General features: G+C 41.8%; 1 protein-coding gene across 2 annotated transcripts in view; it reads left to right on the top strand.

Annotated features, from left to right (window-relative positions):
• Positions 1–14,283: 14,283 nt before the first annotated feature.
• LOC147417537 (uncharacterized) overlaps positions 14,284–22,480 on the top strand; it is a 52,500-nt gene continuing 44,303 nt past the window's right edge. Inside the window, exon 1 of one of the 2 annotated variants that reach the window (XM_086506889.1) lies at positions 14,284–14,601. In XM_086506889.1, the coding sequence (XP_086363015.1) occupies positions 14,299–14,601 (303 nt within the window). In that variant the 5' untranslated portion in view covers positions 14,284–14,298. The remainder of the gene's footprint in view (positions 14,602–22,480) is intronic. The other variant, XM_086506890.1, reaches the window with a different exon arrangement.

Here is a 22,480-nt window from a genome sequence, read left to right as displayed (position 1 = left end):
GTAATCATTATCCACCCTTGAGCAGGTGTGGCATTTCAAATGGTTTTTATCTTGCAGGATCGAAATATTGTATAGTAACCACGATGATGACATAGTTCACAAAATTGAGGTGACACATCAACCAAAAGCATGAGATGACAGGTATGTAGGTTTCATAGTACCATAGTCTCATCCCTGGAGGACCCCTTTTATCAATCAACAATTGGGTATTATTACATCTAAACCCTGCTCAACACATTACAGATGGGTTTTCACGCATCTAAACCATACTCTTGTAGATGGAGGACCCATTTATCATACAACATTGGGTATTGTTACATCTACACCCTGTTCAACACGTTACTGATGGTTATGCGCACATCTAAAACCATTTTTAACACAGAACAAGTGAATGAGCTATAGACAAAAAATAAATAGGAAGCATGTACTACAATCGGGTGGGGATTGATCCACTTGGTGGACCATCCTCCACCAAGTGGCTCTCTCCTCTGGGATGGGGGAGGGCCACACACACACACACACACACACACACACACACACACACACACACACACACACTTATCTAGTTGACAATTCTTGGACTAAATCTTGGTCGACTGGTTCCCTCTTTGGTAATCTCACTCTGGCTATCTCTTGTGCCTCATACATGCTTACATAATGTATTAAAACAATGAGGCAATTGGTAATGAGTCATTACTTAGCTCTCTTGCATAGATAATTAAGGTCTCTTGGGCTAGCTTTTGACAACGTTAAAATTCTCTCTCGCTCTCTCTCTCTCTCTCTCTCTCTCTCTCTCTAACACTATCCCTCGATTAGTATCATGGCACATGATCATTTCATTTTTGTATTCTTTGCATAAACCTTGAGCTGTAATATTCTCATAGGAATGGCGGTATTGGTTTTTAATGATACTTATGTAGCATATTGGTATTTCTCGCTTTAAATGCCTCCCTCCGAAACCAACAATCTTGTCGAATCACTCTACAGATTGCGTCACTCTATCCACTGACCTACCGCATGAAGGATAGTGCTGACAACTGGCTCGTTTACATAATGGTATATCCTTGGGAAAATTTATGAGGTTGTGCATATATACATCAACCCACACAACATGAGCCATCATAACTCCCCCTCTCAGCTACTTCGTTGGCCTCATAACTACACATTGAAAGGGTTTTCTTTGATTTTTAAGCGGGCATTTGGTTTCATTCACCAAGCCTGGCTCTGAGAGTGCGCAAAAGATGAGATTGCACAAGAGGAACCACTCAACACACACACACACACACACACACACACACACACACACACACACACACACACACACACGCACGCGCGCGTGCACGCACTGTCGAATGCGCATAGAACACAGTTTCGAATGCACACTGGCGCTGCTCAAGTAAATATGGAGAGCTTTTGTTCTTAGGTTCTCTCTCTCTCTCTCTCTCTCTCTCTCTCACACACACACACACACACACACACACACACACACACACACACACACATAAGGGAGTTGCTCTCTGCCTTGCGAGTTTGGAGCTCTCTGCATTACCAGCTTTATCAACAATATTGGGCTTCAGCAACTCTTCTGGCTCTTTGGCTCAATGGACAACGTGTTGGCTCTTTGGCTATGCTGAAGGACCACATACTTGATAGCCATCTGATGGACGGGATGTAACATTTAATGGTCTAAAAACTTATGTGTAGCAGAAATTAGCATGAACATAGTGGGCATTTCATTAGAATAGATTCCTAATGAGAATTACAAGAGTGCTTGGGTGGAGAGAGCAACAAAAAGCATAACACCTAGTTAGATAGCATCAACAATACTTTCAAAAGAGAGAGAAATTAAGCTATTGACAACAGTTGAGGACTGGATTTGCATGGAGCCGGTCCCCCCTCCAAAAGGCTTTGTATTATGGTTTCTCCCATCAAGAGAGACATTGTACAATACAATTCTTTGTGTTCCTTCAAGGCTAGCTAGTGCAATGAAGATGAAAGCTTCATGCACTAAGCAAAACACTTAGCAAGCACAACTTTAATTATCCCCGTTCTCATACCCAAGACCTCACACACCTTCGAAGATGGTGAGAGCTAGCAGGGTATGAGAGTAGATTGAGAAGAAGAAGGAGTATCTTACGAGAAAGATGTACATTCATCAAGTTTTGTTACCAAGCTTCCTTGATTGTCGTCTTTATCTGTGTATTTGGCTCTATGCGTATGCATACACTGTATCTCTCTCTCTCTCTCTCTCTCTCTCTCTCTCTCTCTCTCTCTCTCTCTCTCTCTCTCTCTCTCTCTCTCTCTCTCACACACACACACACACACACACACACACACACACAAACTCCTAGATGGCAACCACTTCAGAGCAATTGGTTTATGCGGGTTTGTTCATTGATAGTGCCCTTTGCCGCAATAGGCCTCGATGGAAATTCGGATCAGGGAGTCAAATTTTTTATAGAATACAAATTCAACTTCATGGAACATGATCCAGACCATAGGTAGGTGCCCTGGCACCTACTTAGAATTCGGACATGATTATATCAATACTTTTTTTGGTTTTTTTCAATCTATTTTTGAAACATCAAGCTTGATTTAGCAAAATAAAATAAACCAGAACCTATGTGTTAGAATTTTTCATCTCTTTCAAGGACATTTTGTGATTGTTCAATGCCATATTGTGAGTTCGGAGATTGTACTGCTGGTTGTGGGATGGTATTAGTGCATATTCACGATGGTACAAACTATACTAATAGACTGTTGAAAAGCATTGTTTATTGAGGATGTTTTAAATAACATATGGCCATAAAATGGCATGACATAGACTAACAAGATCAAGGATAATTGAGACCTTTAAAATATAACACACTTTCTATTGGTTGAATGACCTAGCTGGGATGAAGATACTGACATAAACTAAAGGCTAATTTAGGCGGATAACCTTACAATTATACCTTTTTCTCGACTTTAATGAATGATAATGGGATGAGTCTTCATGAAGTATGATGCATGTTGATACACGGGATATTTGCTGGTGGGTTATCTCGTAGCCTCAAACCTACTATGTGTAGGGTCTCTTGAGGAGATGGTGTATATTGTTTCTTTTGAAAAATTCCCCAAAATACAAACAAAACTCTGTCAAAATTTGGTCAAACCCCTTTTTTATCGTACTAAACGGGTCAAACCTCATTTATCATACTAAAAGGGTCTTTTTTTGGTCAAACCCCATTTATCATATTAACTTATCATACTCACCGATGACCAAAATTAGATAGATTTTCTTACAAAAAACCAACAACAGATAAACACTTAGCTTTTGTTGAGATAATTGGTGGAAAGGGTATAGACATTGCATTCGTATTCTAGCACGGTGATTGACATTACATAAACTGAAAAACCGTGATACTGATGGGTTCGTGAAGACTTACTTGAAATCTTAACTTAATAGTCAATCCTAAGGGTAAGCTATAAACTAGGTCTACAGGTGTGACATGGATGACAACTGGACCCAGTGTCGACACCTGCAAAACGCACAAACATAGCCAGTTCTAACTAAATGTTTTTGTATGGATGTAGGTAACAGTTATATCCTTCTCCATGTAGATGTAGTGGAAGCTCATCCCCAAAGGGTGGACACACAGAGATACAACATTAAGATATCAATTTGTAATAATCAGAGATCAAATTTTTGATCTAAATAACTGTATTATCCATTAGATACAAAATGTTGTATTGTTGTATATGAAATGATTATTGAGTTTTATGACATTTTGTTTTAAAATATCGTTATTTAATATATTATTTAATACAATTGTCTAAGTATGGTTCAATTATGAAGGGATTTTTCATACTACACACATGCATCATCTCTCTTTATGTCACAAACACATGCACAAATAGTTCTGCTTGCTTGGCTATTACTCTCAATGGCTTGCATCTAGGAAACCTTTCATTTGACTTGTCATATTGGAACTCTCATGTAATACTCCGATACAAAAGCATAAGCCTCTCTCTCACACACACAGACACACACACTTTGTCACAACATCTGACCATAGCCTACAGATTTCCACGGAAAAATAACTCGGTAAGGTTACTTATTGCTAGCCTAGTATGCCTTTTGCATGGCTGATTAAATACCACAGAGACAATTAGCATGGCGGGTATTAACTAAAACTCACTTGGTCTACCTAGGTTAATATTAACCACTATAGTGGAATTTGGGCTAGCTTGTGGGTACAAACCCCCTAACTTTTCTCTTACTAGGTGCCCATCCTTTGGCCTCTTATCAGGCAGCTTCATACTTGATTGTATATACTAGGTTTTCTCAGTCCCTGTCGCGGCACTCATACTGAGTCACAGCCTCGCGTTATGAAGGGTGGATTGGCACGGATTCTTTGCCTCTCACACACAGATTCTATCTTAGTTGTACTACCTCTTGCACTCATTATCTGTGATCAACGCCAGGCTGTTGCAACATCTCCACAACCGAGTGCATTTTTTGGAATTCCTCCCTGACTCTTCCACTACATAAAGGTGAGGGGTTCTTCCCTTCACTTAGGCTTGGTCTCCCTGAGCAACTTGTATAATGACTTGGGATTGTGCCTGCTCATAGGTTTTTTTCTCAAATGCTTATAATAGAACCCATGCTCTATTATCTGATTATAAATAGCATTTTACATTTAGACTATTAGAAGTACTCTTCTTTTTGGATTTTTTATGAAAGGAGAAATTGGGTATAATTTTTTACACATCAGTAAGGATTTTTTTGCCTAATACTGACTGCATGCATACTAATCCTCTGCTATTGTGCTAGAAATTGACATCAAAACTATCATACATATGGTTACTATTCTGGTTTTTTTGATACCAATGGTGAGTATTAGGCTGAATGCCTGATGGTGGTGCTGGTTATGCTGCCATGGATTTTTTACATCCTGTAGCAAATTTGTATCTTTTGGGATTTTCCTTAGCTGAAAGCAAAAGGCTTGATAAAACCTCGGCACTAATAAATACACATCATTAGGAGTTTTCTTTTTGCCTGTTACTGATTACATACACTCACTCTAGTTTTTTTGGTTGCTTGACATTAAAAAAATGACATCAATTTGTTAGGTTACTAGAATATGGTATACTGGTTATGCTGCCATATTCTGATATAGTTATTTTCACGTCAGCATAGGATGTTGTTTGGCTTCTTGCCTGGTACTGAATGCATACTCACTTAATCCTATGCTACTGTGCTTGAATATGACATCGAATACTATTTTGGTTTTTTTAAAATCAGATGGTGAGTATAAGGGCTGAATGCCGGTGGTGGTGCTGATTATGCATGGATTTTCTGGTTACTGGAATGTTGCCATATTCTGATACTTTTAGTTATTACATTCAAAATTGCAAAAAAATGGAGATATGGCCTGGTCTAACTGGTTTTACACAGACTTTATATCTTCGGCTTAATCTTGGGTATGATTGGATATTAGCCGGATCTGGTTTTCCATTATACAAATTTGGTTTGGTCAAACTGATCTTTACAAATGGATAATGATCAGGTTCTTTTGTGCTTTGCTACCTTAGTTTGTTATGGTATTGGGAGAATTATGTTGTGAATTACAAAACTTCTAAACTTTACCTGATGCTTGGTTATCTGGCATAGATCTGGTTCTTCACTTACATCTAGTGATGAAGCTAAACCTAAAAGTAAATTCTGGTTTTTTTACTCTTGACTTAATGGAACCTTCTTGATGCCAGGCTTTGCTCTGGTCCGGGTTTGATAAAACTGTGTTGGGAAAACTTGGAGATTTAACCCAACTGCTACTGATGATTATTTCGTTTTTGATACTGAAGTTTATGTTGTTGGATAAACCTACCTATTATGATTGGCGAGATTAGTGATTTGCATTACACTCTTCTGGTTTTTACCGAGTCTCAGGATAGGGCTTGCTTGGTCAAAAGATAATCCTAGGTGTTTCTGGCCTTGAAGGGCTTGACATCGGAATACATTTTAAGGATGAAATTACTTAACTAAGCTTTGCTTGCAAAATTTTTACTTACAATAATATGGATTACTTGACATTTTTAAAGAAATTAATAGATATGATATAATGAGAAGCTAAATGTATGTGTAACTCTAGCAAAAACATGATGGAGACTTTAAATATGCAGGACAGTAGCTAGTCTAAATTTTTTTAAATTTGACATGGATAACAACTGATAGATTCCTTGAAGCCTGCCATACGTAGCCAAGTCTAACATATCTGTTGTCTTTACTATATGGATGCAGGTGAGAATTCTATCTTGGCTTAAAGAGGTTTAGCTTGCTGTAGTCCGACTTTGGAGACATTTAATGATACAATTGGGATAGTTTTTTGATACCTTTGTACAAATTCCTTTGGAATGATACTTCATTCTTATTATATTACAGTTATGAATCAAAGACTGAATTGTTTCTGTAGTACTTATCTTTGCCTTGACACCTTTAGCCAATCGTCTTTTTGAACAGCTTGTTCATTGGTGTGTTATTTATTTAGTTTAACAGCTACACACACACACACACACACACACACACACACACACACACACACACACACAATTATCAAGGTTAACAAGGTTAGTTGCCATCTAGTCATAGCTATAACCACCTCCATCGCCAACTACTCTGTGTGATTGTGTGTGTGTGGGCGGCATCCAAGGTTAAACGACCATGCTTGAATGTGTGTGTGTGTGTGTGTGAGAGTGAGAGAGAGAGAGAGAGAGAGAGAGAGAGAGAGAGAGAGAGAGAGAGAGAGAGAGAGAGAGAGAGACTTAAAGTCGTAGGAATTATCCAAACATCTATTGGACAAGCCTTGAATTCAAGTTCTCTATGAGAAATCTAAATGTTGTAAAAACTACCCCAATAGCCCTCAAAGATCTATTGGATTAGTTTTGATTTAAGAAAAACCCATGTGGGGAGCATTCAAAATTGGCAAGGTTTTGAAATTGAAGATTTGTGAGGGAGAGGTCATGGAGTGCACAATAAGGTTTGATAAGCTCCTTCTTTGAGGTGTAGACTGTTAGAATATTGTGATTGGACATTCAACAAGACAAGGGTGAGGAAGCTGTAGGCTTTGATTTGAGGCTTTTCTCAAGAGAAAATCACACATGCTTGCATCTTGAAGGCATATGGCACTATAAAAGACATTGGTGAGCATAAAATACTTTGATGAGCTTGCTGTTTGAATTGGAATATGTTGGAAAACACTCACTAGAGGATATGTAAAATGAGAGAAGGGTGAAGAAGCTTTGGATTGTTTTCTTTGGACGCAAAGGAAGGATTCTATCACATATGCTTGCTTATTGAAGGCAAGTGGAATTGTGATAGATACTGATATAACAACAATGATGCTCTTAAACTATATAAAAAAGAATGAAGGTATAAAATATGGCTCTAACATCATACTTTTCTAATTTTAAACAAAGTCATTTTTGAGATGAACCAATCACTGGAATAAGTTGGTACAGTCATCATGCATTGGTATAGTTATGAAAAGACAAAGTGTTGGATGAGCTATGATGTTGGATGGATGGGACACTCTTATTATGTTGCCACCGGAGGGTATTCTCAACAAGGTAAGGGTGAGGAAGCTCTAGGATATTTTCCATCCAAAATAAAGAGGGTCTTTCCCAAGCGGCAATTACCTCCGCAATTACCTATGCTTGCATCTTGAAGGCATGTGGCAATATGCAAGATGGTGATACATGTATACATATTTGCTTTGAGATCGTTAGCTAGGGGTTATTGAAAAAGAGACTATGATGTGCATCTGAAATTCCATGCCTATGCATTGCTTGGACAACATATAAAAACTACGGGGCAAGGCACGGATCCGTTCCTTATAATTTTTGGGGAGACCATATTGCCGACTCTCCACCATACTTTTGTATGGCATGCACTATATGTTCTGCATTTTCACTCTATGCCTCATTGGATAACAACATGTTAACTATTCACATTGTCTTCATGTAGCTTAACATGAACAAGGTCCTCTACCTTGGACATTCAGGCGACACCCATACACAATTATCAGGTGAGTAGTGCACTTCAACTTTTAGATTTCATTGATGCTTCTTTTACTTTAATTTAACAACATGTTTTCCTCACTAGTACATGCTCACTGTCAATCATTGTATGTATAATAATATATTTTCTACTTTAAATCCACAACACCTTCACTCTAATATATACATTCATACTCCTATCTAGTTGCCTGCTTTCACGTGCTGGGTCCTCTCATAAATAGTTCATGTTTCTAAATTGTTATGTCCTCTCACATACATGATCGTCTGTTTTTGAATTGCATAGAGTTTCCAAATTGCTCGTTGGTCATTACAAGGTCCTTATTTTCATGTCATTTACATTCATCTCCTATCCACTCGCCTGCTTTCACGTGCTGGGTCCTCTCATAAATAGTTCATGTTTCTAAATTGTTATGTCCTCTCATATACATGATCATCTATTTATAAATAATTGTATACAGTTTCCAAACTGCTTGTTGGTCTTTACAAGGTCCTTATTTTCATGTTATTTACTCATTGCATGACAACAAGTTTAACTAGTCTTGCTTGGTGGCCCTCGCTATGTAACGTCTATAGAATATAGAAGGACATATGAAAATGTACATTTAGCATCTAGCATTGAAGGAAACAAGAGCATGAGTAATCTGGCAATGAGAGCATTGTTTGGAAGGGATATATATTTTAGAAATGCTATTATGTTTATTTATGGGAGGAAACAAAGTTAATGCTTCCATAAATAGAGATTATAGGGATCATTTTTGAGAGAGTTAGCTGAGTTTTTAAGAGAAGCAGGTAGATTTTAAAATTTTTATTATGTAAATGGAAAGATACAAAGTTATGTACATCAAATAATAAAGATTGATATTAGAAATCAGCATGCATTCACTATTTATTCATTCACTATTGCAGTACACCACATGCATTGGCTAGTAACTGCAATACATCACATGCATTCACTACTTGTGCATTCACTATTACAATACACCACATGCATTGGCTAGTAATCGTATGCAAAGAGTTGCGTCAATAAACTGCAACAAAAAATGAAGTGCTTCACTGACCTGAAATGTTGTATTGGTGCTTCTCAATTGTCCAGTCCACAAGCCGATATTTGATTCAAGCTACAAGAAAGAAATTTGAATAGTTAAACATTATATCATGCAATCAAACCTCACATATCAAAACTGCAAAGTATATAGTGCACGTAATGTAGAAGTGCCATACAAAAGTATGGTGGAGAGTTGGCACTGTGGTGTCTCCAAAAATTATAAGAAACGAAAGCCGTGCCCTGCCCCGTAGCGTTTATGTGTTGCACCAAGCAAACGCATAGTCATGGGGAGTTGGATGCAAATAACGAACCTTGCAGTGTTGCCAAGCTGGAGTCGTGCTTGTGCAATCGAAACATCGAGTGTTGTAAGTTGTGAAGTGATCCGCGTTTTGGTTGTATTCTTGTAGGCGAGTCTTGCTTTTTTTTTTTGAGCAAGGCCTGTTCGTCGAGCGAGGTCAGGATTGAGATCTAGAGCATCCACGTGGCTCAATACAGTGGAGTTAATATAAAAAAGTTCCCTGGACTCACCAAGTAACAAGCAACATCTATGGGAGGTTGAGACCGCATGCTCAATAGCACTTGCCTCCACTCTATTAGCCTGTGGCACCCTGAGGTTGTGCCCCCCTCTACTCACGACACTCTCACCCTCCTTCTCACGCCTTTTTCCTTCCAGTTGGCGACCTTCCTCTGTAGTGGCTCTTAGCTCAAGCAATAGCCCTCTTCCATCTTCACTCCATGGAGGCCTTTTTCTTAACTGCACTAGGCGGCCACTCTTCATGTAATTCATGCAAGCCTTGCTGCGGCCCTCCACTCCATGCAAGCAGATAGCTAGCTACACTTGCTATATAAACGTAAAGAAATACACAAAGTCGTGAAGGCAGTGCACAAGCCCTCAACCATCTTCCCAAACCAGCGGTGATTGCCTGCTGAAGATACCCTCCTTCTCACGCCTTTTCCCTTCCAATTGGCTTACCTTCCTCTGTAGTGGCTCTTAGCTGAAGCAATAGCCCTCTTCCATCTTCACTCCATGGCGGCCTTTTTCTTAATTGCACTAGGCGACCACTCTTCATGTAATTCATGCAAGCCTTGCTGCGGCCCTCCACTCCATGCAAGCAGATAGCTAGTTGCACTCGCTATATAAACGTAAAGAAATACACAAAGTCGTGAAGGCAGTGCACAAGCCCTCAACCATCTTTCCAAACCAGCGGTGATTGCTTGCTGAAGATCAACAGCATCACCATCATCGTCACCATATATTAATAGGCGACCCTCTGCAAGTGATTGTTTGTGTTGCATGACATGCTCATGTGGCGAGCTCGGCATGTGGCTTTACATGCCAATCGGGATCATCTCATCCGCTTAGTAAGGATTGCTCGCCAAGAAGAGAGCACGCCCCTCAGCAGGCACATAGCTGAACGAATAAAGCAGGCTATGCAGGTGCGGAATAAAGCTGGCAAATCTACTGATACCGCAGAGGCAGCGCATCGTTTTTTTAATTTTAATTTAAAATAAATGTAATGCCACGTGGTGGCTTCTGTGTTCAAAAAGAGCCTTTGGCTCACCAAGTAACTAGTCATATGAACTTGTCAAAACAATGTTCTCGGACTAGCTGCCTAGACGCAAATACAATGTCAGTGCTCCAAGTAATTTTTCCATCTCTCTACACTACAAATTTATATATGTAAACATATTGTCTCTGACTCACTACAACACCTGAATACTAAACAACATCGACAAATCGCTATAGCAACGTCCACCAAGCAAGACTAGTTATAACTTATGAGAGAGAGAGAAAGACAAAATATAAATATATACATGTATGTGTGTGTGTGTGTGTGTGTGCTATATGCATGATTGGAATATGGAGAAATAGATGCAAGTCATTTTGTGGAGAGAGGAATCTTAGTCAAACATGCGTTCAAGAAACACACAAAGAAAAGGTACTGAATCACAGAAATAGAACACAAAAGCTCAAAAAGGGGCTTCAACGATTTGATCATTTTCACAATCATAGGAAATCTTGGTTTTCATGCTTTATGGATAGGAGTGCAAGAAATTTCGGTTTTAATGTGTTTTGGATAGGAGGGCAATTTAGATACTAAGAGTGCTTTAATTGTTAATGATTTCAAGCATGTCTTCCTTGACATCAGCGAGATTGCATGCTTTGAATATCATCAACTATTAATATTAAACCCCGCATCCTCTCTGTCCCTTCTATAGAGGTTGTGCTTCCCTCCTTGAATCCCCCTCCCTCCGCACTTGCTAAAAACATCCAAATGCTTCCTGGATTGGTTGGAATTGAGCGAATGTACTTTCAAACTATATTGAATATAAAGACCATAAATTAAAACTTGTGCTTTCAAAGTAGACAACATTGGCATGCATGCCTACCAAAGTTTTGCAGAGCAAAGCATCTTTTTGTTTTTCAAAATACCTTTGCTAATATATATATATATATATATATATATATATATATATATATTTGGCTACACTCACAATTGTGAATGGTTTCTTAACATGAATTTTCTTGCCTATATCAGCATCTTACATAATGCCACATGTTTGATACACATAGGTTGTTGTGCTTGGAGCAAGAACAACCCATTGCTCCATACTCCATGATTTTGTTGAACATGTCCTACAATTAGTGCATGAAAACATCCAAAGGCAAACCCTCCCCGAACATTTATGAAAACAATGCAATGCTTCCTAGCTATACTCCAAAAAAATTGGCACTCAATATTTGTTGGGAACAACATATACCAATGCATGATTGCATATGGAGTCAAACCTTTGCTCTATATTCACTATAAATATTCCTATATTCCCTAGACCTTACCTTGTTGATGGACATATCTGGTAGTCAAATATTCCAAGCTACTATATCCCAAACATAAAGTTCATAAGTCAATTTTTTTGCATTTAAATTTAGCACACTTTGTATGGAGTTTGTGCGTCATCCCTACTAATATATCCATTGTATCTACCCCTATGATCATCATGATCTCTGTGAGTCCCTCAATCACCATCGAGACACTTCAATATCGATACTCTCTTTCTCATGGTCTCTTCGTCTTTCATAGCTTCTCTCATGGCGATCATGTCTACGGGATCTCCATCATCATGTCAATCGTGTCTACTACAATCTGCATCATATTCTGTTCTACGTCTTTTGTCATCATGTCGACTGTCATGTTCAATGGCCGATATTAGTCAAATTGAAGGCCAAAAATCATTAATACCCATGTAGCCTTCATCTGCAAAGTTGTATTGTCGAAGCTCACTCTTTGAATGTACGCATAGTTGTTGGTGCCATTTCATTCATGTATGCACTAGTAGTGTACAAGCGATAGCGCTTTCCTAGTCCCGTTATGCCTGCTCACCCTGTTCTTTGATTTCATTCTTTTAAGTGGCTTGCTAAAAGAGCTATTTACATCCTCCTCTAGAAAGCGATGAGTGACCTATTCAAGGCTGATTCATACTAGAGGGATTAGAATCCTCATCCAAAGAGGTAGAGCATATTTTGCTTCTCCTTTGGATGCCATTCTTGACCAATCAATCCAGAGATGTTACACATAGAAAGCCAAACTCTGCTTAGGTGAAAATTTCCTTTACATGTTTTAGAGGTTTCTCTGATTCAATTTGTGAAGATCTTTTGTGTAAGCAGCTTCTTGTTGAAGAAATATGTCATGCAAGAAGCCTTTCTTGGCTTACTAGTTCCGACCATTATTGGAGCGCTTTGTAGTAGACTAGATAGCCTTCAAATATGGCTACTTGGCCTCTTGCCTACCAATTAAGGATAGCGGAAATTTGGTGTCCAAGACCGCATAAACTTGTGCTTTGTCCACAATAGTAGGCACCAGTGGGGGACTGCAAGGTCAAAATCCATGTCAAAAGTTGCAGATCACTAAATGCAAATGATTTGAAGGCCGGTGCTAGTCCAATTTGCAAGAAGCGACAACACATATACGAGCTTCTTTAAAATGCAGACCTTCTAAACCAAGAACTGTGTACATGAGCAACTTTTCACGTTGTCCAAACTCCACAACACACGTTGGTGATCACAAAAAGCTCAATGCCACTCTCTTTAAGGCTTTCGGCTAACTTTTTATGTTTTTCACTCTTTTGGATGAGGTCGATGACGAATTCTACTAACACTTAGTTAGAACAACCGATGTTGGCTTCCAACATTGTGCAGCCCTTCAGAATGAACGAGGAAAAAGCTGTACTCTGAAGCTTTCATCCCATTGATGCTGTCCTTTTGCATGCTGAAACTTTTGATCCCTTTTTTGTGTGAGGTTGATGATGATGTTGGCTTCTAACTTTGTGAAGACCTTCAGAACGAGGGCAAGCATCGACATCGTCTTTCTTTCTCTGTGCCGCTACGTAGCTGGTTGTTGACGATAATATCAAAAGAATAGGTGATCATTATTTAAAAGCAAGCTCAGGTCCGTGGTCATGCAATTAGGCTTGAGGGTAGTGGCCTCATGCCAAGTGGCCAGCTCCTCGCTCAAGTATCTGAAAACCACATTAGCTACCAAGTAAAACATTGTTTTCTTCTTCTTCAAGGTCGAGGGGGAGCAAATCTGTGCCCTCCATCGACATTGCATTATACAACGGAATTTATCCTCTGCGCCTTCAGATGGCTGCCAACTCAGCAGTTGTTACAAATATTCCTGCATGCAATATACGATGTCAAGAAGTAGTCGTACGATTTTGTAGGAATCCGCCGACAATCGATGCATCTCAAGCATCTACCATCTTTCGACACTTCAGTAGTTGGAATCTCACAGATGACACTTCTTGAGCTTGCAACATCTCAACAGCTAGAGTGTGGCAGACGACACTTCATGAGGCTACGACATGCAATCAAAAGTCACAAAGATGACACAACAGGTAGTTGGCCCCCCTCCCCTCGACACTAGAAGGCCGGGAATGGTCCCTTACTGACCATTCACTAGGAATCTAGGCTCCCTCCCGGCCTCTGCTGGTCTCCATGCAATCGCCTGGATTACTGGGAATGGTCAGCAAGGGACCATTCCCTAGACTTTCTACTCTTCCGTGCTGAAGACGGGTCAATACACTAGTTTGGATAATGCAAATTTAGGTATGTCATATGAAATCAGTAGTTCAATCAATTAGGCTAATGACGTCGGTTGTAATACCGTGCACAATTCCGCACGCTTAGGTAGGCCATGACACGTCACAAAGCGCAGAGTCCTCTCTCTCTCTCTCTCTCTCTCTCTCTCCCCATAATTATTCCAAGCTTACTAAACGAACGTAGAGCTCTCCCGCGCAGGTGCTTTTGCACACTCACAGTCTCAGTCTCACACTCACTCGCACAGAGCGAAATGTCTGCGGCTATTGTGAGGGATTTTTTCCCGGGTGTGGAGAGCTTTTTGGGTGACACACTGTGGACTTTCCTTTTTCCCGCCCCCGTGGAGCAGCTTTGCCCGCGCCCTCATCTCGTCCTGCACGTTCCTTCTTGGTGTTCTCTGGTAAGAGTCTGCCTGTCCTTGTTATTTTGACTGGTCTTCTATTTTCCCGCTTGTTGCCATCCCTCCTTTGTTAGGTCGGTCACACACGCATGCACGTGCGCACGTGCGCGCTCACACACACACACACACACACACACACACACACACACAGAGCACATCAAGAAAAAAACAGATTATTGTGTTTTTGTATGTGTTTATGTACCTCTCAGTCCGTGCATGTCTTAATACAAGAGTCCATGTTCTTTTTGGATGTGTTTTTGTATTGATGACGTGTATATTTATCGCAAGCCAGCAGATACACACCAATCTACATAAGCATTTGTTCGTGTATATGTTATGTATTACTGGGAACACATGCTCATTTTGATAGGAAATAAATCGTCATTGACTAGCTTTCTCAAAAATTCTAGGAAGAAACACAATTGCTGTTTGAACTTTTGGGCACAAACACGTCTTTGAAAATTGGACCACGAAGGAGGTATTATTTTGATGGGGGGTTATTTTGATCTTTTCACATATAAAGATGTGACAACGATTTTGAATGCAATCTGAAGCAGCCAATACTGCATTGTCCTATGCATACATGTAATTTAATGTAGTATGTTAAGCACAATGAACTGATGGCAATAGAGGAGCTAGCAAAAAGCTAGGTCCTAGAAAGCTTCTGTACGAGATTTCCGAGTTTAGGAGAGCTTGGCAAGCTTAATCAACACATCAGTCTCTGGCCAGCCTCTGGCACCTCTATTGCTCTCCCTTTTCTTTTTTGTTTTTTTTTGGTTGATAGCTTGGTATCTTTCTCTCACAAAGTTTTATCTCTATTTCTTTCGAATTCAGTGTTGCAAGTTTGGGCTGATTTGCTGCTTTTATGCCTATGCAGCCCTGAGCCTTAGGAACATCAGGATGGGTGCTCCAGCTATGGCCGGCCAAGTGTGAACATCGCCACTTCCTAGTCCTATAAACAGGGCTTAGGTCTCACTTGTGAGACATCTGTCTGGTGTGTTCACCTCACTTGGACTCTATTACAGACCTTGGGAGCGCTACCTGTACACCTGTATCGGTGTGGGCTTGGCGGTGTGGGACACCAGCCCTTGTGGTAGAGGCTAGCCCGTTGGTTGCAGGCTCCTAGACACAGGGTGAGTTCATATTGCTCTTTGGCTAGGAGGTGAGCCCGTTGTGTGCTGTCTATGCTCGATGAGTATAGTTTGTGTCATGTCACGAGTGACCCCAAAGACTGGCCCGCCTTTCGGTATTTCTTTATTATTGCTCTTCGCAAAGGTACAACTCCCGAGGGTCCAACTCTCTCCAAGACTCTGCGTCCAGATGCTCTACGGAAGAGTGGCTCCAAGGGTCCTTAAAAACTTACGAGGGATGCCCAAAAACTCCAGTTCTAAAAGCACAAACACCCAAAAGCATTTGCCACCAAAAGCATGCGAAAACTACCAAAAACTGCAGCTAGCGCAAAAGGTGGAAATTTGTACAGTTGTCATGTCAGCCCTGTCCGCGATTTCTGGAAATCAAACGAACATCAAGCTTTTGATGTTTTTAGGTTTTTAGGCAGTTAGGTTTTTGAAAAAAGAAACCCTCAACCCCTTCTGCTTAGGCCCCTCGACCACACTTTCTTGGATCTTCTGGGGAGAGAGAGAGAGAGAGAGAGAGAGAGAGAGAGAGAGAGAGAGAGAGAGAGAGAGAGAGAGAGAGAGAGAGAGGCACTTGTCTTCTTTGCAAATCAAGGACATAGTAGAGGGCACATGCGGTTGACATTTTAGGGCTCTTTTCCTTTGGATGAGCAGCCTGATTTTCATTATGAGCCAGTTTGAGTGGTAGGTGCATTTGGCAAGCGCTTATGTGTAGACCCTGTGTTTTCTTCAGAGGAGGCAGCGTTATGGAGGTTGTGGGTTTGGGAAGGTTTACCACTTGCACAACTTGTCTGGCATGCAGGAGAGTGGATGTGGCTGGGACATATTGCAGAGGAGATGGTGTCATTTTTTGAGTACAGCGGACGCATTGGTAGAGATATCATTTTTCGCCACCAGCATGTCCGTCATCAGCCACGCCAGCTACAACATTAGTTGGAGTAGAAGCTCTCTCATGGATTCATGTATCAATGTTGGTCATGTATTTGGAGTCTTTATGTCAGCCGTCGTATTTTGTATTTCCTCTGGATGCTAGCGTATGTAGGTCTCTCGATTGGGATGTGGGTTGCTCGGGCAATACATGATCTTGCTTGTCAATGTTGTTCGACACAGGTGGAGGAGACGCTCCACCATTGTTTCAAGATCTGCCCACATGCACATTATGTATGGCGTGCTGTTTGCTGCCTTTTTTGAGACTTGGGATTCAAGAGGGTTTTGTGACGTGGGGGGCCGTCACCTGGCTTTTGCGACATCCGGGCTCACATGCGACATATGAGGGATCTTCCACGGATCCAGTATTTTTGCTAACAACCTTGGCCTTGGGAAAAGACGGGGCACACTGGACATGGTGCCTGCTTTAGTATATGATTTTGACATACAACCTCGTGATATTCTATTTGCTACGATATGCAGCATAGTATGTGGATTATATGGAAGGCTCGCTGTGCTCAGGTTCTGGGTGGTCGTCCTCCCATGTGACCACTACTTTGGTTGCAGTTTGGTCTGAGCTTTTGCATACCTTGCGCAGCCAATGGGATTCTTCGGCACGTCTCTCTAGGACAGCAGAGAGGAGACGACATCAGATTCTGCGACTATGGGCACGTAATGCAGTTTTTTTTAGTATGGATAGAGGCATGATCACATGGCATTATGCCCCTCCAAGGTGGTTTATTCATCATTCTTCCCAGTTTCCACCTTGACGTACATACAGCCCTGCCACCACTGATCATCCACAATTTGTACTTCTTCTAGAAGACAGGCTCTCTTGAGCATCTCTAGAAGTCTCTCTGTACTCGGTATATAGCAACTGTTCTTTTGAGAGAGAGAGAGAGAGAGAGAGAGAGAGAGAGAGAGAGAGAGAGAGAGAGAGAGAGAGTTCTGTCCCCAGATTCACTGGCCCCAAAGGTTGGCACCCCTTTCCGTATTTCTTTATTGTTGCTTGGCAAAGATACAACTCCCCAAGGGTCCAACTCTCTTAGAGACTCTTCGTCCAACTCTCAAATCTGGTACAATGGTCTAGATGCAATGGACTTGCTGGCGATGTCGACGACAATGATGACGACGACGACGAGGACGGGTTGAAATCTAAAAACGCTAGGGCTGAAATCTGCAAATCTGGTAATTGCTGAATTTTGACACTATGTTGGCGAGGACGGCGATGGCGACGACGCGACGGCGATGCGCTGAAAGCGCAGATGCTGAAATCTGCGGAGAGCGGGCTGAAACTGAAAATGCTGGCTGATCTGACGGTACGGCAAGGATCTGCTACGGGTAGGTGAGATCTGCGAGGCTAAGGGCTGATTCTGCGAGGTTAAGTGCTGAAAACTGAAAACGTTAATGATAAGGGGTCGATCTGACGTCGGAAAACTGCAAAACGCTGATGCTATTTGCAAGGTGCAAAAACGCTAGGCCTGATCTGGAATTTGCAAAAACGCAAAGTCTGATCTGCTGAAAAACACTAGGCTGATTTTGTTGTAGAAAACGGTAGGCTGATCTGGTATTTGCTGAAAACTCTATGCTGAATCTGTTGTAGAAAACGCTAGGCTGATCTGCAACCAAAACGCTATCTACTTCTTGTTGGTTGGAAAATGCTAGGCCTCCTGCCGGTCTTGTTGAGAAGGTGCACTGCAAGTTGCTGGAACTTCTGCTGCCTCTTCTGCCAGAAACTGCTAGCGCTAGGTTATATATTAACCTATCAAATTTGCCCTACCCAGTTTTCCAACAAAGTCACTTATTAATAATAAGTGAAAAATGGATAAAATAGAGAAAATGGATTCTGTGCATTGTAAAATGCTCATGATGGGTACTGATTGCCATGCTGATGATCATGCTGTGTGCAACCAGAGGATATGCAACTACTCTAAGTGCTTGGACATGCACGGCCTGCGCACAGGCTCACAAAGGTGCCAGAACACTTCCTAAGCCGACCTGAACCCTAGACCTGAAGTAGCTTGTCCACATGCACATAGGGTTAGATGTGCACATGACATTCCCTTTTTTTCAAAGTGAGGTATTGGTACTGAGCTGTATGGGGTCGAGGGAGAGCGCCAACAACGTTTGGAATCCTGGGAAGAACTCTTCGTCGACCCACTCTGATGCGTGGATCGTGCGATACTTGAACTTCATGGAGGTCTGCAATGCTTGCTTCTTTGGGCCGCGTCAAAAGCGACACAAAGGGATCTGTGGCTTCTTCAATGCTCCAACTTCGGCTAAGGACGTAGGTCCACCTTCTTCAAGAATCTTCGAGGAGGAAAATTCTTGAAACCACTTTCAACACAAAATCATGAACATACCCATTCCATGTAGAGTGACTGGAAAAATACTAGTCGCCCTAAAAGAGTGTGCATGCAATGTAGATGAACAAAGTGACGGAGTGCTAAGCCGTTCACCAAATGCACGCAAAAAATGGAATCGAATCTTGACTTTTCGACCTAAACCTATCAACTGTGGCAAATCACAATGGAAATGCCGATGCTTGACGGACAATCTTTTTTGTGCTTTATCTGAGACTGTGTCATGCCAAGGAAGAGACATGGGATGTGAATTTCTTGAATGCAAACTTTTTTTCTTTTCGAGAGAGATCCGTGCTCATGCGTGAGTGAATCATGTGCATCGTACAATATGCATGCCTGTGAAAAGGGAACACGTAAAGACGGTGATGAAAATACAAGAAAATGTCACGAATGAAACACTCGAACAATGCGTGCTGACTAATCATGCGAACACACAATACTTCCCAAGTTGGTTCTTTGGACCTCGACTCAAGAGCCAAGATTGGTTCTTCGTGATTGATTGTATCTGCAATGAGGTTAGCTTCACTAGAAAAATCATTATCTAAACCATCATCCTTGTGAACAATCACATCTCTATCATGCAAAACATGTGTGTCGTGCTTTGGAGAAGAAAAGACTGAGAGAGTCTCCTTCTCCTTTTTCTTTTCAAGCTTCGTATGCACATTAGATTTTAGAAATGAGAGGTAAAGAATGAACAACCTCCTCACTACGAATGATGACGGGAGAGTCACTTTTGGCATTTAGAGTGTGAGTATTGTCCGTCCAATCAATGAGAGGGTTGTGCTCACGAAACCATCTAATGCCCAAAATCATATCGCATCCTGAAAGAGGAGACACTACAAATTTTCTGCGGAAGGACGCTTGCTGACAGTGAATAACACATCAAGACACTCGTGTAATGAGAGTCCATACCGGGAGCGAAGCCCGACACCTCAAAAGGAGATGTCTTGCGAACCTCCAAGCGGGCTCTTTCTACAAGAGAGGCACCAATCACATCATGTATACTGCCTAAATCAAACAAGACCACCATGTGTTGACCATTCACATAACCATAACAATGCATGAGAGATGCATCGGCATGATCATGAGAAACTTGGGACACATTAGTGTACTTTTTGATTGCATTAATAGAAGATGTGAATTCTGTGGGTTCCTTTGTGGATTCTTTAGGTTCGTTCTTATGACAATCTCGTCTTATGTGACCCTTAGTGTGACATTGATAACATCTTCCTTCCTTAGAATAAATGGCTTGTTCTTTAGACTTTATGTATCCTCCTATAATTTCTTTTGCAGCTTTTTCATCTAGGGTTAGCTTAGGTTTAGCAAGTGTGCTAGCTTTACCCTTAGATTCACTTTGAGAGTTCTTTTCCGAAGGATTAGAGGAAGATTGGCTAGAAGAGTTGCCGTTCTTACCGTTCTATGGGGTTTGAGGAGTCTGAGAGGTACTGTGAGAAGATTTGTTCTCCTTAGGCTTTTCTTTGTTGTGCTTCATCTCCTGTGCGAGAGCAATCGCTACCGTCTTGTTGAGATCTATTGGATCGAGCACTTCGACATCATACTTGGTATACTCGTCCAGGCCATAAAGGAATGTCTCTTTGCGCTCATCATCCGATTTGCATAATTGGGTGCCGAGCTGCAAAACACGATTAGGGAAAGACATAACTGGCATACCATTTTGCTTGAGACTGCGCCAGTCGTCTTTCAATCGCGGTGGTACTGAGAGGGCATAAACCGCGCCTTGAGTTTGTCTTGGAAGTCGGCCCAATCGAAGGAAAGGGGCACGCCTTTTTCGGCTTCCTCTAGGTGCAGGGTCAACTGTGCCTCTTGCCATGCTTGATACCAATTAATGGCATCATCGGTAAGATACATGGCTGCCGTCAAAACTTTGCTATTTCCTGTCTTCTTAGTTATCACAAAATAAGCTTTAAATTGATGCAACCAAGAATGAATAACACTAGCATCCATCTTACCGTCATACTTACTAAACGTCAACTTCTCTGTGACGGGGTTGTTGGAATCCGCTTCTCGACTTGTGCTACCTGATGATTCGTCTACGTCCTTGAGTGGCTCGGACTTCCAGGTGAGTACCTGAAGGACCAACTCTTGCATGCGTTGGTCTCTCTGCGCCTCATGTTCTAATTCCAAGGCCGCTCGTCTTTCTTCGGCCGCTAGGCGTGCTTGCTCACGCTCACGCTCCAAGGCTACCCTTCTGTCTTCGGCCGCCAAGCGCGTTTGCTCATGCTCATGCTCCAAGGCTACCCTTCTTTCTTTGCGCTCGCGATCCAAGGCTGCCTTTCTTTCTTTGCGCTCGCGATGCAAGGCTGCCTTTCTTTCTTCGCGCTCGCGATCCAAGACTGCCTTTCTATCTTCGGCCGCTAAGTGCACTTGATCACGCTCATGATCCAAGGTGGCGCATTGTGCCTCTTGCTGTAGCATCGACTTGACTAGAGCCTCCATAGGATTTGGTGCAACCTGTGGTGTAGATGGGGAAGGGGGAGGGTCGGAAAAACCCCTTGGTGGGGAGAATTCTTCTTCGCCACCTCCATGCTCATCACCTTCACGCAAAGTATCCATTGCGCTTTGGGTGATGACCATACATTGAGATCTTGGGTACTTAAGTTCACGACGAACTTGGCTTCTTGAGGTTCTTGGGTTCTTTAGCTTGCAATCTGTGTTAGAGAAGGATTTTCTCTTACCCAAGCTCGACTCTTCCCTACGGGCGCACCCCTTGGCGGCCTTGCGCTCACACCAAGGTTGCTTTTTCCCACCTCACGTCGATTGGCCGGCCGCTAAGTGCACGGTCCGCTCTCATTGAGTGAAAAGAGGAATGAGGGGAGGCCGGATAAGCCCTTCTTTCTTGGGTTACCTGTCACTCTTTAAAAACACGATTAGGAATTGACACGCCCAAGTGGACTTGGGTTACGTGCGACTGCAACAAGCAAACAATTTTCTGTGATTTTTCCTTGAGTGATACAAAACACTGCCAAAGCTCTGATATCAATGTAAGGTGCAACACAAGTGAATGTTGAACTTTGTTTAAGATGAGTGCTCCGAACTGTGCTCAAGGATTCCTTTTACTTACGGAAGGGAGAGCCTTCCGTTTCTTTAGTGAAAGAGTGCAATGATCACAAACAAAGTGAATTGACACTGTGAATGAAGGTGCTGAGAGAGAGAGAGAGAGAGAGAGAGAGAGAGAGAGAGAGAGAGAGGAATGACACTAGACGGTTTCACAAACCCTCCTCCAAGCGCCTTCCTCTCTGTGGCGAGAGAGGTCTATGCTATTGATTGCACAAATCTGGTACAATGGTCTAGATGCAATGGACTTGCCGACGATGTCAACGACAATGACGACGACGACGAGGACAGGCTAAAGTCTGAAAACGCTAGGGCTGAAATCTGCAAATCTGCTAATTGCTGAATTCTGACACTATGTCGGCGAGGACGGCGATGGCG

Source organism: Adiantum capillus-veneris, chromosome 30 (assembly GCF_014529385.1).
Source record: "Adiantum capillus-veneris isolate H3 chromosome 30, ASM1452938v2, whole genome shotgun sequence".
Classification (NCBI taxonomy): domain Eukaryota; kingdom Viridiplantae; phylum Streptophyta; class Polypodiopsida; order Polypodiales; family Pteridaceae; genus Adiantum; species Adiantum capillus-veneris.
The sequence above is the reverse complement of the archived record's forward strand: the minus strand, read 5'-3'. Positions and strand labels throughout refer to the sequence as shown.